The 21,238-nt window shown below is 44.0% G+C and overlaps 1 protein-coding gene across 2 annotated transcripts in view; it reads right to left on the reverse strand.

Moving 5' to 3' along the window:
• The window catches only part of LOC8034620 (TELO2-interacting protein 1 homolog), a 58,474-nt gene that overhangs the window by 30,071 nt on the left and 7,165 nt on the right, over positions 1-21,238 (reverse strand). For both annotated transcript variants that reach the window (XM_029989491.4, XM_029989492.4), the window contains 6 exons: positions 20,402-20,573; positions 7,252-7,457; positions 3,109-3,165; positions 2,858-2,983; positions 2,627-2,743; positions 928-1,090 (listed from right to left, as the gene is read on the reverse strand). In XM_029989491.4, coding sequence (XP_029845351.3) covers positions 928-1,090; positions 2,627-2,743; positions 2,858-2,983; positions 3,109-3,165; positions 7,252-7,457; positions 20,402-20,573 — 841 coding nt within the window. The remainder of the gene's footprint in view (positions 1-927; positions 1,091-2,626; positions 2,744-2,857; positions 2,984-3,108; positions 3,166-7,251; positions 7,458-20,401; positions 20,574-21,238) is intronic.

Here is a 21,238-nt window from a genome sequence, read left to right on the forward strand (position 1 = left end):
GTAAAAAAAAGAGACGAGAGATGAGCCCCACAAGACGAGAGCGCGAAACGCGAGATGCCGGGAAAACTATGCAAGACCGGGTGGACAATTGATGAACGGTACTTTGTGTCAGGCGGCCATTTGTGCCACATAACACACACCTGCTCAATTACAGTACTCAGTTTAGTTTCGATTTTGAAAAGTGACCTAAATTGGTCCTTTGGCGCAGGCTTGGCGCAGATTACCCATATTTTGGCGAAATGTAGCAGGATGTAGCAGGGTTATCCCCTTGGCGCAGTTTGGCGCAGCAATCACATCATTGCGATCAGTTTCTAGTCCAGCTACAACGATAATTGGTTACGACGATTGCATTTTCGGGTTTTCTCATTATCGTTATAAGTGTATTGCACTGTACAAAGCACATGGACCAGCAAACAGGAAACGAATCAGTGAAGATGTGCACCATCTTTGTTTTTGCTGCCGAATCTGGATGCCAACCGGCGCCACCTAGCAACTAAAAATTTAACCTGGAAGACCAAATCGGCGAATTGACCAGGTAGGCATGCGAGGAGTGCTCATATTATCCGGTCAGATTTTGATGAGAAAGTTGCGGGTCCGTGGAAATTTTGCGAATTATTTGGGATTCCGAATAAATCGAGATTGAATTATCGAGGTTCTACTATATAACGCTACCTAACCTATAGTCGATGACAGGTTAATGAAGAGTTCAAAGGCAGCTCCTCCCACCTCTTTCTACTTTTGCAGAGCAAGCGCTGGATAGGAGGCGACCTCCTCTCCAGCATTCATTCTGCTGAAGTGGAAAGAGGTGGGAGGAGCTTCCCACAAACTCTTAACTTGTCACCGACTATGGAGCCACGAGCTTGGACCGGTCTGTCTTTTGCAAGACGTCTGCTCCTTTTCCCCTGAAAGGCCTGTGCCTAGCATCACCTCAGGTAGCTCATCCGGTCTGTTTCGTCGCTCTCGGAAATGTCAGACTTCCTGTCCCTGAAGGCCAGCAGGACGTTGTTCAGCACCAGGATGGCCTGCTTCCTCTGCGTCGCAGACTCCTGGATCTTCTGGTGAAGGACGTCCGTCAGCAGCATGACATCACCTGGAGCAAACGTAGAAAGAACCAGGCTGAAATTTCTCTACGACCTTTGTGCTAAAACAAAGTTATTGTAGCAACAAAAACATTTTCCTTAGGACAATAGACAGAGGGATGGATGGGTATGCATGAGTAAACCCTTTTAATTGGGTGGCAGTTTGTGCCACTTAACCCCTCTTTTTATTTTTGACAGTTAAGCTCTACCTAATACACTGGGCATTTCAGGAAGGACTTCAAAAATTCCAACAGGATAATTAAAAAAAACAAAAAACTTTGAGAACATTGCCAGCCACGGCAGATATCAGGAAGAATTAAAAAAAAACATACCAATTAGTTAAATAGTTAATTTAAATTTACCGATTAACAGCACATTAGCATCGCCAGCCTTGTGCCTACTGAACGAGAGTGGTAACTTCAGCGCACCTCAGCACTTCACAGATGCTTTAAGTCTTCCTAAATTGACTGATGTAGGGGTTTTCAATGACGCTCAGCCAGTTTCTGATTGGAACCAGATGTTTCTTAACATTAACTTAAAGGTTAGTACATTTCAGTTAATTATTTAGCTAATTAGTATGTTTTTTGCAATCCCTGACATCTACCGTGGCTGGAAATTCGTTCCCGAAAAGAGCTACCTCTTTTGCTCCATTTTTAAGTCTTCACTGAAACATCTGCTATGCGAAAGATTAGAGTTAAGCCTTTTAATTGAGAAATACCTCTAGAAATGACAATCTGTGTGACGAAAGTGCCTCTTAGCTTCGCGACCTAGTGTGTGTACCTTGTACCATACATATAGAAAAGAGAATAAGTACTAGTAGTAGCACTAAACACACTTTTGAAAAGAATACAAAAAGCTAGATCATTCATTAACAGCGCCATCTCTCGATGGCCGTGCACGATGCCGGAGCCTCCCTGCCATCATTGATGCTCTTCCTTCTCTTCTGCTCTTCTTGCAAAGCATTCTGTGTGTGTAGTCACGACCACACCAGCCATTCCAGAATAATGGCGCCTATATATGTCTGATTTCTCGCTTGTGTCCGTTGTTTTTTGCGCCTTACACCATGATTTCCAACGTTCACCAACTCGCACAACTACAAGTTCTTCTACATTCCAGAATAAATTGCAAATATCAGAAAGCTCGGTCATTATCTGAAAATTACACAAACCACATTCTCTGTTCCAGTATAGACAACCAAACATGGTACAGGTGACCACTGATGACATAAAACATACTATGCAACAAACTTTAAAAATGGCCCCTTTACAGTCATGTCTTATTAATATGGACCATGTAAATATGAATAACCCCGCTAAATCGATACAATATTCGGAGACGAACTGGTCAGATACATGCGTCTCTGTCTCATTATTATGAACAACTCACATCAAGTATAATCTTCGGGGGGAATGGAGGTGTCCAACGAAACATGACTGTATAGAGTAATTGCTTCATGTCAGAAGAGTTTGCTTCAAAAATTAACCTTTTCAGAAAGATATCTAACCACAAATGATTCTAAATTAGACAGACATGTAAACTGGTCTTACCATAACACCCTAAAAGTCTGCAGACTGTAGAAAACTCTTTGAAGATGCGGACGTCTGCAAAGTGCTTGAACTGCCTGTGATAGCTTTTTAGTCCATACTCGGTGGTGTCTGAGAAGTCTGAAAAAAAAAAAAAATAAACACTTCCAAAAGGAACGAAATATTAACCACATGTCACGCATTAGTGTCTGCTGATTCAAATGCTTTACGGTCGTGGAAACAGTGTGGGCATACCTAGAGACGCCGGCTGCTCAGCCAAGAGGTTCATGCTGCCAGTTTCAAACTCGGTCAGCAGAAACAATACATTCAACAACCTCTGGCAAACAGATGTTGACACCAAGATTTTGGCCACCTTAGTTCCTGTAAGAATAAATAAATAGTAGCTAAATAAAGCTCACAAAATTATACTTTTAAGATTATTATTCGGCTTCTGCGACTTTGCACGAAAGGGGGAAAAAAGCTTATTAAGGAATGCAATCACTTACGAAAAATTGTGAGGTATCCAGAAAGGAGCTTGACAAGAGACAGTTTTTCAGCGTCGCCTGCAAAACAAGCACCGTAAACAAAAAGGCTGCCCATTTCTGTCTATTTAAAAAAAAACACCCAACTCCTATTTTGCTAGGCGTTCACATATAAATGCATAAAAGGAAAATTAAAAGTGAAAGTGCAATCTTTTTTGAGTATGTTTACTGTCCCACTCAATGTCAGATGACCCGAGAATCCTGCAACAATAAAAAAAAAAAGATTCTTGACCATCCATTGGATGGAATGATGACACGTGGAAAGAACTCTTACTCACACTGCAGTGTTAGGAATCAAAAACAAGTTACGAAGGAAAGGAGCTGCTGATCAATTTCATCTCAAGGTACAATTAGGGACACTTCTCTAAACGTTTTCAACATTCAATGCACTTTATTGGAAGTACTCTCAGACAAGTTTCAATTTGTGTCCACAATGTCCTTTAAGGTCACCATTCAGATGGTTGCAGAAATTAAAGTGTGAAGTGGCGAACTGATGAGCCCGTGCAAATCGTTTTGCTCAAGTAAGCCACGTAGCAACCTGGAACGATTGAGCCTAGCACATGTGTTAGTAAGGTCATTGCATATAATACCCTACTTACACTAGGATGCTCTGAACCATAGCCTCCTCTATACTCACAAAGCCTGACAGCTCAAAGACGCAGCCATAGATTGCCCGGTCGCAGATTTGGAGCGCGTGGATCTGGTAGCTTGATAATGTGGAGGCTTGGGCTAGTCGGTAATTCATGCTTGGATGGAACAGAACGGATATACAGTCACACTAACAGGCACACAAGAAAGAACAGACTCAACGCCAACTAACAACTCAGTGATATATTTCTTCTTCCTCCAATCATCACCTTCTTCTCCCTCGCCGTTAAAGAGAAGGTTTAAAATTTTTAAACATCAGAAACATAATAGCCAATAAACATTAATAAATAAATAAATGACAACCAAAATATATAAAAAATAAATTTAAAATAAAAATTATTAAGTTTTGAGAAAATAAAAATAAAAAAATGATCAAAATAAAACAAAAAATTTAAAAAAAGGTTACACAAAATTTTTTTTATCACTATTGGTACCTTGATTCATTATATTCACCCTATTTCTCATGGTCTTAAAAAGATAGGCAACCATGTAAACATCAACATTGTGTTCTCTGCTCCATACAAGCTCTCTAGTTTATGTAAAAAAAGTCAATTCATCCTCCGATAGAACCTTAGGTTGTATAAAAAAAGCATCACATGCATTTTGTTCCGTGCTCTGAAGGGGTGGTTTGGTAATCAGCTGACACGAGAAATTATTGAGGCTGAAAAATAGCCAGGTTGGAAAAGCAATGCGTCAGTGCCCCGTCAGTGCTTTATCAAAGAAAGAATTGGATTATCTCGAGATAACATCAAAGTACCAATAGTGACGGATAATTTTCGTTTAATTTTTTATTTTTATAGTATTCTTGAATTTTTAAATTTTAAAAAGCTTTTAAGGATTTTTATTTTAATACATTTTTCATCTTATTTTCTAAAAGCTTAAAACTTCATTTTTATTATAAATTTATTTCTCATTTTATTTTTAATTGCCATTTATTTATTTATTAATGTTTATTGGCTATTTGGTTTCTGGTATTTAAAATGTTTTCTTTAACGGCAAAGGAGAAGAAGATGACGATTTGAGGAAGAAGAAATATAACACCAAGTTGTTAGTCGGCGCTGAGTCTGTTCTTTCTTGTGTGCCTCTGAGTGTGACTGCATATCCACGCTGTTCCATTTAAGATCTGGTAGCAGAGAGCATTTCTTGAGGAGTCAAGTATTCAGCGCACAGCTTTTGCAGCAGCGAGGACCCGAAACATGGTTTTCAAACCCGACGAGAAAACAAGTGGTAGCGCAAAGCGGAAGTGGTAGCGCGAGCGATGGACATTCCATCACTCAGGAGAAGTGTGTTTCGGCGTCTCGCCGCAGCGGGGCGCCCGTCACCCGACTCTCCTTTCATCCGTTGTCTACCGCTCTACCTTTTCCATTTCTGCGGCCGTGTATCGTGACGATCTGCCAGGCTTTGTCAGTATAGAGGAGGCTTAGTCTGAACGAAAGTGTGCAACTTCCAGCAAGCATTCCATGCCTTCCCCCGTGTGCTTTTGCTTCGCGCGCCTGCTCAGGGTGCATGAGACGCCGAAGCATTATCGAAGGTGAGAGGCTTGCGCTGGAGGCGGGGCAACTGAAGCTCCTCCCTGCCTTTCCCACTTTGTCAGTGGCTGATCACTGAAGATTGTTAAAGCTAATTTCTCCAAAAAAAACTAGAGAATGTGGCAAGCGTTGCACGGCATATCAGTAGCGGTATATTGATACATACACAAATTTATTAGCCATTTGCTTCCGCGTTTTGACTCTAATCCAACCCTCGGTAACTCTCTTTTCTTGCCACTGTCATATATTCCTTCCCACGGTGACCACCAATACCAGCAGCCACACCAATCTGCATTATGACGGTGACAAAATGTCTTACCGTATTTACTCGCATAATGAACACAGTTTTCTTCCCGAAAAATTGACACATTGTTGGGGGGGGGGGGGGGAATTTATTACGCAAGAGAAAATTTTTGCATTTGCACACTTCATGCAAATGTCATATTAGGTGCCAATATGACACGGCAAGGTACTGTGGCACGTCTCCGCTGGTCGGGGGCACGCCACAGTAACTATGCTTTATAAATTCCAAACCTTTTTAGGGCACGGCGTGCCTTTTTCTGAAGGAAAGCGCCCTATGAAGCTCAGTCAGCATGACCGTTCTTAGGTGATATATTTTGCTAGTATTCGGTGGCGCGCTCAGGTGTATACCGTGACAACGCGTAAAAGAGCTTGTACGAAGTTCAACTGCCGGCCGCTGAGGCCTGCTCCCACAGATCAAGTTTCTCAAGTTTCATTCATGGAGACAGCTGTTACCAGACACTCTCAACCTAAAACGTAGCAGGCACCTCGCTGCGCCGTTCGGTTACGGATTAAACGAACGGATTTATCCGGAGTATGTGAAATTAGGCCTAACCACTTTCACGATTTCACTGTCCAAAAGCGGACCACAGACGACGGCGTGTTCGTTGACATCAATACATCCTATAGGCCAAGAATGCCCAGGGCTGGGCAATTCCTCGACTCAAGCTTTGTTAAGTGTGCGTGCCGCTCGGTTTCACGGTTGATCACTTCCGCACCTACCGCAACTACGCACTTGCGGCCATTACGAGTGGCTTGGCTTGGATTGACTTGGCCTGATCGCTTGGTGGCAAAAGAAAATTGGCTTGGTGGCTAGCTAAATTGGATGCAATTCGAGACTCGCGAAGCCGAAAATTGGAAATGCGTTGATTACATGAGGGAAAAAAAAATGTTCAAATATTGGTACGTGTTGTGGGAAGTACGTTCATTATGCGAGTCAACTCAGTATTTAAGGAAAAGTCTAAACAAAGTGGCTCCTTTGCTCCCGATACAGGCACCAACTAGAGTCACCACCCCACCTCTCCCGCTTACGTCACCGACACCAACGTGTTTAAATCTGCCATTTGCAATTGTTTCACGTTACCCTGTCAATTTGCTTGCTTTTTATTTTATTTTTCACCCGCTCCTTGTAATGCTTTGGCCTTGAGAAGTAAATAAATAAATAAACATTATAGGCACCTGTCATCACCCATTTCACCTCACAATGGACTGCAGCAGATGCTATGAACCACTGGAGCCAATGCAAAACTCGGAGCATATGTAGCTAAAGGGACCTTCTGGTTGGCAGCAGCGACACACGAATTGTGAAATCACCTGGTACGTGCAGAGTGCTGAACTGACTGAGATAACTCATAACGTCCGACGCAATTAAGGTGCAACGGAATACACCCGCAACCCAGGCACGTAGCCAGGATTTTGTTTGGGGGGGGGGGGCGCCCATGACAAAATGCTGTATGAGGGGGAGGGGGGAGGGGGGAGAGGAGGTCCCAGGAAAATGAAAGATTTCGGAGGGGGGGGGGGGGGGGGGGGGGGTTGGGCCTTATGGGCCCCCCCCTGGCTACGTGCTTGCCGCAACCGCTCTCAATAGCGAGTCCCGTGCCGCTCGTTTATTTTGAGTGCGAAAACTTACTTCCAGTCCAGATGACGTGCGGGCACTTTCCGAGGGCCTTGTAGAAGTCCTCCTCGAGGATTTCAATGAGAGATGAAGTGTCGTGTGCCATCTGTTCGGCAACTTCGTCCAAGAGCGACGAGCTCTTGGCAGCCACTTCTTGATCGTCGTCCGAACTCAGCGTCAATGTCAGCTGCAGCAGAGGAGATGCCAGTGTTTCCAGTGACCTGAAAATAATGTCAGTTTAGATGCAATGGCTTCTTGGGTCTGGGAAACTCGAAGAACACCTGAAAGGTCATTTAAAATTTTGGAGAAGTCGCAGATTGCACATAAACGTATGCGAGGTTCGCATACCCAGATCGTCTACTAAAAGTCTGTGTGCTATATCTCTCGTGTCTCCCAGTATCTCTGAAAACTTTACAAGATTCCCGTGGAACAAAATTTCCCAAGCTGACTGGAATAAGAGACAGCATGCAGGTGAGCTAGTGGGAAATCGAGCTGAAAAACGAACGGAACCACAATACCGTCAAGGGAGCGCAGTGGTTGTCGCCTTTTTTTTTTTTCTTATTTGTTTCCTCGCCTCAGGAGTTATTTAGTGCGATTTGAAAGACCAACCATACTGGCAAATAATCGTTCGGAGTACCTGGGTTCACTTCAATTCTTGAGGTTCTAGTAAGAGCATTTGTAAGATTCTTGGTTGACTCATAAAGGTCGCGGAAGGTTTTTGCACACACACGCTGAAGAAAACATGCAAAGTAACAACTACAAAAGATAACCGAGCAAAGTGTCCCCATGTACAGGGTGTATACGGGGAGCACGTGGGAAGTGCACTGGTGTGCTGAAGTTACCACTCGTGCAAGAAACTGTAGGTGCGAAAGCGTGCCAGCGCGGATTTCCCGTTTCTTATCATCGGTGCTTTCGCACCGGTAGTCCTGTGCCTCTTCCAACACCCTCCAAATCTTCCTAAAATTTACTTATTCAGTAGTTTTCGATGATACTCAGCAAGTTTCTAATTGTAATCATGTTTATTTTCACTAATTAAAAAGTTAATTAACAAATTTAGTTAATTATTTGACTTATCGTGAAAACAGCCCCCTTAATTATGTCCCCCTGTCCATATAAACCACCTACAAAATACAAAGAATGCATGTGTAGCTTTTATAGTTTTTTTTAAACAAATCTTGAAAGCCTAAAAAAACAGCCTCTCGTATGCGTCCCACCAAAGACTGAAAATAATCGAAAGAAAAAAGACACCTGAAATAAAGGAATGATTCCTTCAAGATAACGTTATAGACCGTGGCGGGGTCGGGTGACGAGTGTAAGTCGTAGCCCGACTAATAATTACCCGACTAATTATCCAGACTAATAATTACCTTAAATCCCCCAATTAACTTTTGAAATATATGCCTTAGCTGGCACGCTTTATTTAGAGATCTGCTGCCCGTTGTTAAAATACCTCGTAGCTGTAGTTAAAACTCAAACAACGAGACCCAGGTGAAAATCAGTCCACTTCCAGCTAGATTATGGAACTGGAAATGAGGCAGTCCAGCTGGATTCCAGCTGGACCCAGCTGGAATCCAGCTGGACTGCCTCATTTCCAGTTCCATAATCCAGCTGGAAGTGGACTGATTTTCACCTGGGGATCTTCACTCTGTGATGTTTTTTGGGAAATTTAAGTCGCGAGAGGACCGAGATACTGAAACAATGAACCAAAAAAAGTAACGGAAGTATGACCTGAAAGCGACACCAGCCTCTGCACTGGGCATAGGTAACGAGTAGTCATGTGTGAATAGGATATCTTAAATTTGAAGCGAATAGTGATTTTGACCAAATATTTTCTAAATGAATATCAAATAATTTTCCCCAAGCCTTTTACTACCGTGAACCATGCTTAAACGAAAAATCACCTGACCTTGTTAAGGTTGTTGCCAACCTTCCACTTGTCCACTTCTAAGCTCAGTTCATTTTAACATACCGTATATATGCACGTAAAGGCCGCACCCCTAACTTAAAAAAAGAAAGCCAAAAAAAAATATATTTCAAAATTACCCGTGTATAGGCCGCACCTATGATTTTAGAATGGCTGGAAGTGCCATCTAGTTTGTAACACAAAAACTCAAGAATGTTCTTTTTTTTGTTTTGTCTTTTCTAAGTATTGTCGGCAGATGGCGCCCACCCGGCTGCAGCAGCCAACAACATTGAGGCACTCTATCCTGTCTGTTTGCTCCTCTCGCTTTATCTCGAACAATCTCGAACCAGACACCGTGCATCTCTTTGTGTCTGCGAGTAACCCCGGCTTCCCGCTGTCATCCACTTCAGGCTTCTGATTGGGCAAGTATGCAAGTTACACGGCCGGCTTTAAACTCAAAGTTGCTGCCTTTGCTTAAAGGGGTGCCCCTGCAATGACTTTTTTTACTAATTTTTAATTTGCACCAAACCTGAGCGCATTGAAGGTAGTAACTTAATGAAACTTTTTTTTTCTCGAATTTCACTTTATTTTAAAAGTTATAGGAATTTTAAAATTACAAAAACAAGCAAAAAATAACCTTCTTCATGACGTCCTTGGTTGCTTGAGTGGCCGTAAACTAGAGGAGGAGTAGTGAGCTCAGCGAGCGCTCACGGCTGCCGCACTCCCTGTCGACAGCGCGAGAGGGCGCCACTAAAGCATGTTCTGGATAGACTGTATGCAGCGAGCAGCCAGAGCGGCTCGCATTGCATTTGCTGCGCGATTAAACACTAATTCGGCATGACACTTCATTGGCCACAAACGACAGCAAACACGGGGTAAAGATCAGTTGAGAATGGGAGCCACTTCGCGCTGCCACACCGCGAAATGGCCAAACCGCCAGACAAAGCTAGTCAACGAAGGCCTTCGGAACGCTCAGAGCCGGTTGGATCCTCCAGTCCCTACGACCGCAGCGCCGCCGCGTACATCCGGGACCTTTCTGCGTCGGCGCCTGATCCCACTACTCCTTTCTAGTGTGCGCCACCTTTTCCGCTGCTTGGTGGCGGGTATGTCGACGGGTCATTTCTTGTTTCCGTACTTTATAAACTGCATTTGTTTCTTTTCTGATCTAAAATACTGAACAAAAACTATATTTATAAATAATTGAAACGGTTCACGCCACTTATATTTTGTATTTCAACTACAAAGAAGCTTTTAGCGGCTCTGACCAGTAGTAAGCCCAGGACCAAAGACGTCACATATCGCGTGCTTTCGGTACCGCGGGTCGCCCCCGTCGGTGGAGGAGGTTTCCGCGTCGTCCGGTTAAAATATGGCGCACTGATATTTAGTTAATCTCTCCGTGCCCGCTGGCTTGCCCGAAACCCAAGAGACGTGGAAACCGCAAAAAAGGTAAGCGCTTAAATATGACTGCAGGGTCCCTTTAAGACAACAGCAAACGAGCAGCCGGGCGAAAGTTCGGCGTCAACAACAAATGTGTACGCCGATGGTGCTCCTAAGAAGATGAACTAAGGAAGACAAGTAAGTAAGATTAAGGTTTTAATGGCGCAGCAGCAACGGAGGCCATAATGCGCCAAACAAAATGTTTATTAAAACTCAGCAAAACAGATGCTAGACTAGAGAAGATTTTTATAACTTGTGTAGATAACCAGTATTGTTAAGAAAATTAAAAACTCGTCTATGTGGTACTAAAGCACTGTCACCAAGTAAAAACATAGGATGAAAGGGTAGATAGTCTCTAAAAAGTTCAGGAAAACATGATACGTGCAGTTGATGATAAAACTTACACTCCCATAGAATGTGTAAAATTGTAAGTAATTCCCCACAATGGGCACAAAGTGCAACTTCTTTGCCACAGAGGAGGTACATATGTGTCAGACGTGAGTGGCTGATTCTCAAGCGACAAAGCATAACCTCGAGACGACGGTTTCTGTGAAATGAACTTTCCCAGATGCCTATCATTGGTTTAATCACGTGGAGTTTGTTGTTGGTTTCAGTGTCCCATTCTAGCTGCCAAGTCTTTAAAAGAGATTTCTTTAAAAGTGGTTTAAAATCCGGATAGGGCAGGCCAAAAGATGCTATTGAATCTGTGGCAGATGCAGCCAAGCGATCCGCACTCTCATTCCCTGCAATTCCCACGTGACTTGGTACCCAGCAAACTTTGATATTACTTCCACGGCGCAGAGCTCTGTTTACTTTAAAACGAACATGTTGTGTAAGTACATTCTTTGTGGAAACTCTGGAAGAGATAGCAGCTAAGACGCTTTGTGAATCGACAAAAATTACTGCATTCAATACACTGTTATCCAGAATATGCTCAATGGCCAATCAAATACCATAGAGCTCTGCAGTGAAGATGCTTGCCATTGAGTCAAGCTGCACAGCTCTTCCAAAGCCACTAGAATAAACTGCGCAACCAACGGAACATAAAGATTTCGATCCGTCGGTGTAGTATTCGGCGTAACCGCTAGATATCCTTTCTTGCAAAGATAGAAACTCTTGCTGAAGGAACTGTGGAGCCACGGTCTTCTTACTGTATTTGGTGAAAGACCAGTCACAACATACGGGTAGCTCATTCCAAGGGGCAATTCTCTCCATAGATTTTAGCAAGTTAACACCACTTGTGGAAGGGACAGGGAGGTTGAGAGAGCTACAAATACTTTGAACTCGAAAACCTAGGGGGCGCACAATTGTTGGCTTGTTTTCAAACAAATTACAGAACTGAGGAATTTGTAAAATACTATAAGCAGGATTTTTCGGATCCGAAAGCACTTTGTAATAATAACACAGGCTCAAGTACTGTCGGCGTTTTTCCAGAGACATTTGATGCGTGTCCACATACAAGCTTAATACGGGTGACGTGCGAAATGCCCCAGTGGCTAGCCGGAGTCCGAGGTGATGAACCGGATCCAACATCTTTAGAGTGGAAGGTCGTGCCGAACCATAAACAATTGCTCCATAATCCAGACGTGACCGAACTAAAGCATTGTACAAACGTAGGAGGCATCGTCTGTCAGACCCCCAAGATATATGTGACAGAACCTTAAGGATGTTTGAGGATCGCAAGCACTTTTGCTTTACTTCCTTTAAATGAGACTTGAATGTAAGCTTTTTATCGAAGACCACGCCTAAAAATTTATGTTCCTGCTTCACTAATATTTCTATGTTATTCAATTGTAAGATTGGGTCCAAAGTCAAACCTCGTCGCAGGGAAAACGGCCCACACACAGTTTTCTCTGGGGAACTTTAAACCATTTTCATTTGCCCACTTGGTCATTCTGTTTATTGTGAGCTGCAGTTGCCGTTCACAACTGGAGAGGTTGCAGGACGAAAAAGATATTTGCACATCATCCACGTAGAGCGAGTATGAAACAGATGACGGTATAACTTGAGCCAGACTGTTTATCTTAACTGCAAATAAGGTGGCACTTAAGACTCCGCCTTGGGGGACACCATTTTCTTGCAAGAAGACATTGGATAAAGTCGAGCCTAATCGGACTTGAAATGTATGCTCACTTAAAAAATTCTGCAAGCAACGAAGCATACGGCCACGCACTCCACAGTTGTATAGATCTCGAAGGATACCATACCTCCACGTAGTGTCATATGCCTTCTCTAGATCAAAAAACACCGACACGCAATGCTGCCGGTGTACAAAGGCCTCACGTATGACGGTCTCAAGTCGGACCAGATGGTCCATGGTAGACCGTCCAGCACGAAAGCCACACTGCTTAGTGTCAAAAAAGTTTTTCTCTTCCAAAAGGAACATAAGGCGGCGATTTATAAGCCTTTCATAAGTTTTCCCCAAGCAGCTTGTAAGTGCTATGGGGCGGTAGCTGGTAGCCAGAGAGGGATCTTTTCCAGGTTTCAGCAAAGGTATAACATGGGCACTTCTCCAAGAATGTGGGAAAGCAGCAGCTTCCCATAGGTAGTTGAAAAAGGACAACAGGTGGGACAAAGATTCATGAGATAGGTGCTTAAGCATCTCGTAGTGAATTCTGTCTGGCCCAGGTGCAGATTGCTTTTTTAGGCTAAGAGCAACTTCCAGTTCACACATTGTGAACGGTCTATTGTATGCAACAGAGTTGAAGCCTGATATAGTGATTTTCTGCTTTTCAGCGGTAGACCAGTGCTTTAAAAACTCCGTACTGTAATTGGAAGAGCTGCAGACGCGTTGAAAATGTTCTGCGAGGAAGTCTGCTTGTCCTGTTAGAGATGCTGAGATTGAAGGAAAAAGTGGAATCCTGAAAGCATGGTACTGCCCGCGAACTTTTTCGAGACGATCTCATACTTCTTTAGCAGTGACAAAACTATTTAAAGATGAAACATACTTTGTCCATGAAGCCCACTTGGCCCGTCTTCGCGTCCACCGAGCTTGTGCTCTTTTTTTCCTAAACTCTATCAAATTACGGAAAGTTGGATAGCGACGAAAAGTTCCCCACGCCTTATTCTGGCTTTTCCGAGTGGAAGTACATTCCTCATTCCACCAGGGCTTGCACCTCCGGGGAAGATTTTCTGAGGTCTGTGGAATTGAAGCAGAAGCAGCATTTATAATGCATTCTGTAACGTAAAGCGTTGCATCCTCAGGAGTCATATGAAGAAACATGGAGGGATCAAGTGTAGCTTCTAGACCAAAAATAGACCAGTCGGCCTTTTCCAACTTCCATCGTGGAAGGCGGGTTGGTATCGATAAAGCTGGTAAAACGCTCTCTAAAATTATGGGTAGATGGTCGCTTCCAAAAGGATTGTTTAAAACGTTCCATGAAAAGCATGAAAGTAAAGATGGTGATGATAGTGATAGGTCAATTGATGTAAAAGTGTTGTGGGCAGCACTAAAAAATGTTGGTTCTTTCTTATTGAGCAGGCAGATTCCAGTTGATAATAAAAGCCTTTCAATAACTCCACCTCGAGAGTCTTGACGAAAGCTTCCCCACAAAGGATGGTGGGCATTAAAATCACCAAGAATTAAAAAAGGTTTGGGAAGTTGTTTGATGAGTGCTTGAAGTTCGTGAAGGTGCAGCGGAACATTAGGTGGTAAGTAGAGTGATACTAGAGTGATAAGGCGGTCAAGAAGGATGCGAACTGCAACTGCCTCGAGTGAAGTTTGTAAAGGAACTTCAGCACATGCCACTCCACTTTGAACCACCACTGCTACACCACCCGAAGGGTTTGAGGAATGGCGGTCCTTCCTAAAAACTTGTTGATGACGCAAAACCTGCATGTGCGAATCAGTCAGGTACGCCTCCTGTAGGCAAATAGCAACAGGACGGAGCTCATCAAAAACTGAATTGATGTCATCTATGTTACGTAGAAGGCCGTGACAGTTCCACTGCATAATGCCTATATGCTTAGCCAGTGCAAAAGTGAATATAAAAACTGGTAAAACAGTAAAATTAGGTGACTATGGCTTAAAATCTATTTTTTTGCGCGGGGCATTTTTCTTTTTTACAGCCTCTTTCTGCTGGCCAGTAGAGTCACTGGTGGCAGAAAGAGAGGAGTCAGATCCAGCGAGGAAACTTTCCTCGCCGGACTTGGGTCCACCCTCGTCCATAGGCTCTTCAGGGGGAGCCGGAGGAAGACCCGGTGGGGTTGGTAGCCTTAACGGCTCACTAGGTCTCTGCTGGGTCGAGACGCGGGGTTGTCCCCGGCCTCGAGGAGGCAGGGGGGTAGGGGCGGCGGGAGGTGCCGCCCCCTGCTTCAGGGTGGACGTTGAAGGAACAGCGTCCACCGTGTGATTGGAGTGCAGTGCAGCTGGCACTGCACCCGCGGGTTTCAGAGGGGACACTGGTGGGAGACACAGCCCCCCTGGAGGGGTCTGTGTTCCCGCCGATGCCATCACGGGTCGTGCGGGTCCCCTGCACACGACCTCGGCATACCCTCCTTTCGATAGGAAGGAGAAACGTTTTTTCGCCTCATGGTAGGAGATGTTTTCTGTGGTTTTTAAAGTAAGTATTTCTTTTTCTTTTTTCCATTTTGGACAAGAGCGCGAGTATGCTGGGTGACGGCCATCACAGTTGACACATTTCGATTCACTCTCGCAACTGTCAGCAACATGCTCCTTACTGGAGCACTTCGCGCAAGTGTCGCTTCCCCGGCAGCTCCGTGACCCATGGCCGAACCTTTGGCACTTAAAGCACCGCTGGGGATTCGGCACATAGGGGCGAACACGGCACCGGAGGTAGCCTGCCTTTATGGCCTCTGGGAGAGTGGTGGTGTCGAAGGTCAGTATAATGTGTCTCGTTTTACGTTCTACACCCTCACGACGAAGGGTGATGCGACGAGCGGCAACAACTCCCTGGTCTGAAAGGCCTTCAACAAGCTCTTCCTCAGACGAGTCCATTAGGTCGTCCTCCGAGATAACTCCTTGAACTGTATTAAGTCTGCGGTGTGGAGTAACGTTTACTTTGTATTCAGACACAGCGTTGAGAGAAAGAAGGGCATCACTTTGCTTTTTGGTGCTGATCTCAACAAGAAGATCACCGGATGGCATCTTTTTGGCAGAGTAATCTTTCCCAACGATTCCTTCCAGTACCTTGGCGACTAAGAAAGGGGACAGTTTGGCAAGTGGTTTTTCTTCTTCAGAGTGTAAGACCAGGAATTTTGGAAATTTTTCGAGTACTTTGGATGTTTCGGGAGTGACTTGAGCTTCGGTGCGGCCCCTTTTAAGGGGCCGATCAAAAGGTTTAAGTTTGGAACCCATATAAAGGGGGAGGGTTTTCGGAAACTGTGGTGCACCGCCCACCACCGAGCCCAACAAGGGAATAGGTAACGCTCCATAACAAGTATGGCTTGGCTGAAGACGTTACTCTATTAGTGCTGCCCAGTCTCTATAACCAAGAGCGGTTCTGGACAAGGTGTCTGTCGCCACCCAAGGTTAGCCCTTGCCGCCAAAAGAGTTGAAAAGGAAAGAAGAGAAATGAGAAGAGTGAAAAGGAGGAGAAGACAAGGGTGAAAGTAGAGAGGGGATAGTAGAAGTGGCAACTAGACTGAATCATCCTGGCCGGGCCTTACCAGGACTCCCGTCTCAAGAAGCAGGGGCCGAAGTGGTGTATTGCCTCACCCGGGGGGCCCCGAAGGGTCCAAACCTACCCCGGGTTCGGCTCAACCACCAGGATGCCCTTTTCCCCGGACACGGGAAAGCCACGCACAGCCATACATGGGCGGGCGAACCCGCATGGCTCGGGGTCCGTGGAGACGCCACTCTACAAACACCTGCTTTCACAGGTGCCCCCTGCGGGGAACTAAGGAAGACAAAGACAACAAAGCGCGCTTTCCGAGGCAAGCAGAGGCTGTTTCTCGAAGTTGACAATTTGCTCCGTCAATTTGTAACGAGTACCCAGAGCAATGGCTACACAGTTTCGACGGAGATGCTGTGCATTAAAGCGCTCGACATTGCATGATGCAAGGAGATACTGGCGACTTTGCTAAAGCCAGCAGTGGGTGGATTCGGAAAAAGGATTTCCAAATCCACCCAAATCCTTTTCCAAAAAAAGGATTTCCGAAAAGATTTTCTGTTTCTCTTTGTGCAATGGTCGCACCCCTAGTTCTCGCCCGAAATCATAAAAGAATACCTGTGGCCGTTACACGCGTATATACGGTAACTACATATATTTATGAACAGTGGCATGTGAACGACAAATTTGTCACAGCTATCGTAATCAAGGTGATTTATAGATCTGACTGCTATATGCAAATATACTTCCTTAAATTTAATATTTTACAACATAAAAATACCAAGAACGCGGGCTATCAGGACGTCGCTGCCCAACATATACTTAGGGTCCTTCGTTTTTGGGCAAAACCAGATATTTCCTGATACTTACACCCTGACCATGCTTCTAGAAATTCAGGTCAAACCCGCTTGTCCAGCTCGCTTGCACCTTCGCATTTAATTGTATTATAACCAATTTCCCCTGAATTTGGAAATTGAATTCCACCATATTCCAAATTGCTCTGCTTAGAAACTATTTTCTGGGAAACAAAGGGTTGGTAGGAACATGTGCGCTAGCTTCAGACCTAGGAAGCGAACATAGATTTTGTTGGTTTCAGTTTAGTGCAATGACATAGATCCAGCTTCAATATGTTACTTTTACGTCCATTGTGAAGTATCTTTTGCACTTCTCTTTCAGTTTCAACCAGCACAAAAAAAAAAAAAGGAAAAAGAGGATGATAAACGATTCTCAAAACATTGTTTCGAAAAGAACAGCAGATATTTTGTTCCTGTCAAACTGGAGCGATATTGTTGCACATTGTAAATGTATGAGTAAGCTGTGACGTGAACAGCCTTTTCTCAATTCAGTGTCCAAAAACTGGACAGGACTGTGATGGAAACAGAGATGCTGCGCATGCAGATTATGTAAGCAACATGGACTAAGAAAAATTTAAAAGCCCGAGTGAGCACTTATACCTCGTTCTAATGCTAGCTTATGTACTTTAATGACTTAATTGCGGAAAAAAAATTAAAAAATCATTTTATATATAGAAATTGATTAATGCTTTTTTATTGTTAGTTATATTTCTAAAAAATACCTGAAAAACCAGAATTTCATAATAATTTCTTTAAAAATCCCATTTGTTCCTGATTACCAGGTTGGAACGAAGCGCCGAATAATCTTTTACCAATTTAAAAAAAAAATCATAAAACCCAAAAACGAAGGACCCCAGATATACCCTATAGTAGTCCGGAACAGGTTAATAGTTCAGGGTGACGTTTCTCTTTCCACTTTAGCAGAGCCAACGCTGGAGAAGAAACAACCTCCTTCTCAGCATTCACTCTGCTAAGGCGGGAGGAGCTTACCCTGAATTCTTAAACAGGCACCAACTACGATGCAATCCACTTATAACAATAACGAGAAAACCCGAAATCTCAAATCAAATAAAAATCAGTTTATTTTTACCATGCACAACTTTCGGGTGATTCAAGGAGATGGCAGGCTCTTTAAGTCGACCGCAAAATTCGGTTTCTTCACCTGTCGCGCTACGACTTTGTGCAGCGTTGCCCACAGATGGTACATTTCTTTTTGTAAAATTTGCAAAGAGCGAACTTATCTGAGGAAAAAGTAGAGAAAGAAAAAGGCTTAGCTCCTATGAAAACGCAGCGACGCCACCCACGGCGCTGTTTCGCACGGGAGACAAGAGATGGCGCAAGCGGTCGCGACGCCAACTGCCGCCAACGAACGAGCAGACGACGCCGAGAGCCGGCGTATTTAGCAGACAAGGAACTGCAGTTCCTTGTTGTTAACACGCCTGTTTTTGTTTCTGTGACTGTCGCCGCCCGCGGAAGGCGCTCCGCTTTTGAGTCGAAAAGATTGTCTGCTAAAGACGCTGGCTCTCGGCGCTGTATGCACGTTCGTTGCGCCATCTCTTGTCTCCCGTGCGAAACGGCGCCATGTTGTTTGCAGACCGGTGGCGTCGCTGCATTTCCATAGGAGCTAAGCCTTTTTCTTTCTCTACTTTTTCCTCAGGTAAGTTCGCTCTTTGCAAATTTTACAAAAAGAAAAGTACCATCTGTGAGCAACGCTGCACAAAGTCGTAGCACGATAGGCTAAGAAACCGAATTTTGCGGTCGATTTAAAGAGCCTGCCGTCTCCTTGAATCACCCGGTAGAGACAAAGGAGCTGTGGGAAGAAGGCTGCAGCATTGCAGCTTGACAACTCCACAGACCCTTAATATGACTACGCCAGACGTTTTCGTCCGCTGTACTCATTATAACCGTTATAACTGATTATTGTTGTATCTGGACTCTAAACTGATCGTTTCTAGTCTAGAAACTGATCGTTATAAGCAATACATCGTTATACGTGGTACCGTTATAAGTGGATTGCACTGTATAGCATAATCGCGGCAGGTTAGCCCCGTTGAGTGCGCTTCTCACCCAGCACCTGCGCGTTGCCGGAAAGCAATACCCGCGGAGCCCACAAGCTCCACGGGTATTGCTTCCCCGCTGCGCAGAGGTGCTCGGTGAGAAGCGCACTCAAAGGGGCTAACCCGGCGCGATCACTTCGAAAAGTATGAATATCGCAGTTCATCTCGAAGCGGATATCGAATAGTGCATTATTAGAAAAATTTGAATATTTTCCCCACCCTAGCAGCGAGTCCTAGCGAGCCAATCCGGCAGCATCACGTTATCTGTAAGTCACATGGTCATAGAAAAGGCGCGACACAATCTGCTGTCTCCTCGAGCACGCAGGTTTTGGCACTTTTCTTCCCTTAGTCATTGTAAGGCGGACTCTAGGCAGCCTAGCTTTGGAAAGCATAGAGAAGAATTTAGTAATTTTACTTCAAACAGCAGCTGCTGTAGCCTAGTTGGACAATCGGCAACAAATCCCCAATTGGAATTTGCCAAATAAAGTGAATGTTTAACAACATAATTAGTGGATTTTTGGTAATTAGACTGCTAATTATAACTTTTTATTGTTTACTGACGTTCGCCACAATCGACATTATTCTGAAGAAATTTTTTTTATTTTGAGTGTACTTTTTTGTTTGATTATTCTTAGTCATTGGTGAAATGCCTTGTATATAGGATGGCGCAACACCGAGACCAACTGTAAAATTTAACATTCACAAGGTAAAATTCACAACTAAAATCTCAACATGTATTTTTGTAGCGAATTCTCCGGGCACGTCGAAATGTTTAATTTCAGTTAGTGCATAATCTGTAAAAACTGGGGGATGGGTGCTTTATGGACCAAGAGCAGAAATGTAGAAGGGGTACATGATAGGGTGGACTTCACCCATTTGTACTGTAGTGTTTGGAGAAGCGAGTGAGAATAGAGGAGCATCCCACTCAGGCTCAGAAGTCTGAGGCAATCACTTATGTCCTTTGCTGTTCTTTTAAAACATGTCAAAGGTACCGGGTGGGAGCTCATTGGGACATGGGCTCATGCCCGGTATTTTACGCACACTATGCCTTAGCTAGGTTTCTTGCACACTCTGCTGGAAAGTAAATACAGCATGCAGGCCTTGTTCATAGACAAAATAGGGTATTATTTTATGTATATGCTTCACCCCAACTTTTCTCGGACCCTTTTCGTGGGACTTCGTCCCTAGAGATGGCCCAGTAGTCTGCTTGTAGGTACGATGACATGGTGCTCTCTACCTTGAGGGTCTGTCTTGGGTACTTAAACATATGTTGTGTGCTAGGACCTTGAGCACAATAACGGTTGTTGAGTAACTGATAGTACAGTGGCTTTCCCCACGAGTTACCTCTTGCAGCTGATCAAACTGACACGGGCCCAATCCAGCGCCGCCATCTTGGTTTTCGGCTCACAACTTGCGAGGCAGGGACACACCCTGTGCACCAGGATTGACAGCTTTTCGGCCGTGGACTTGACCCAGTCGTCGGTTCGCTGGATGCGGGGCACCCGGGAAGCGGCGCCTGGAAGCAGACATTGTTGGACGTTTCGCAAACCATGGAACTTGCCGCACGTCGGGACGAGAAACTACCAAGATAAATTTGGTACATAATCATATCCAGTATGATTGCCAGAGAGCTAAACTACACATTAGACACATCCTCATAAGAAAATGTCCAATCTCAGATGTTTTACCGTCATGCATTGGCAATAGCATAAACGTCGAAGCTTACACATACTATATATATAATATCTAAATTTTTAATTTATTTAAACTGTCTTGACTAACTAAATGAATACACTACAATCCACTTATAATGATACCATATATAACGATCAGTTCCTAGAATTTCTAGGCTAGAAACGCTCAGTCTCTAGTCCAGAAACAACGATAATCGGTTATAACGATTGAATTTTTAGGTTTTCTCATTAGAGCTATAAGTGGATTGCACTTTAGTTCTACATCAGAATTGTATGATTATTGAATCTGCTGATTTATTGCTGAACCGTAAATTCAACAAAAATTTTGCAATTCCTTTTTCAGGAACCCTTACTTTTTACCCATTACATGACTGGACTCATGAGTCATACTGCACAGTGCTGGGCACTTACTTCTGTCCTAAACCTCCAAGAATGTTCAACCAATACCTTCTCCTGCTTCTTTCTAAGACTTTGATGTATCTTAAAA

The sequence above is a fragment of the Ixodes scapularis genome, unplaced genomic scaffold (genome assembly GCF_016920785.2).
Source record: "Ixodes scapularis isolate PalLabHiFi unplaced genomic scaffold, ASM1692078v2 PGA_scaffold1__304_contigs__length_218370807, whole genome shotgun sequence".
Lineage (NCBI taxonomy): Eukaryota > Metazoa > Arthropoda > Arachnida > Ixodida > Ixodidae > Ixodes > Ixodes scapularis.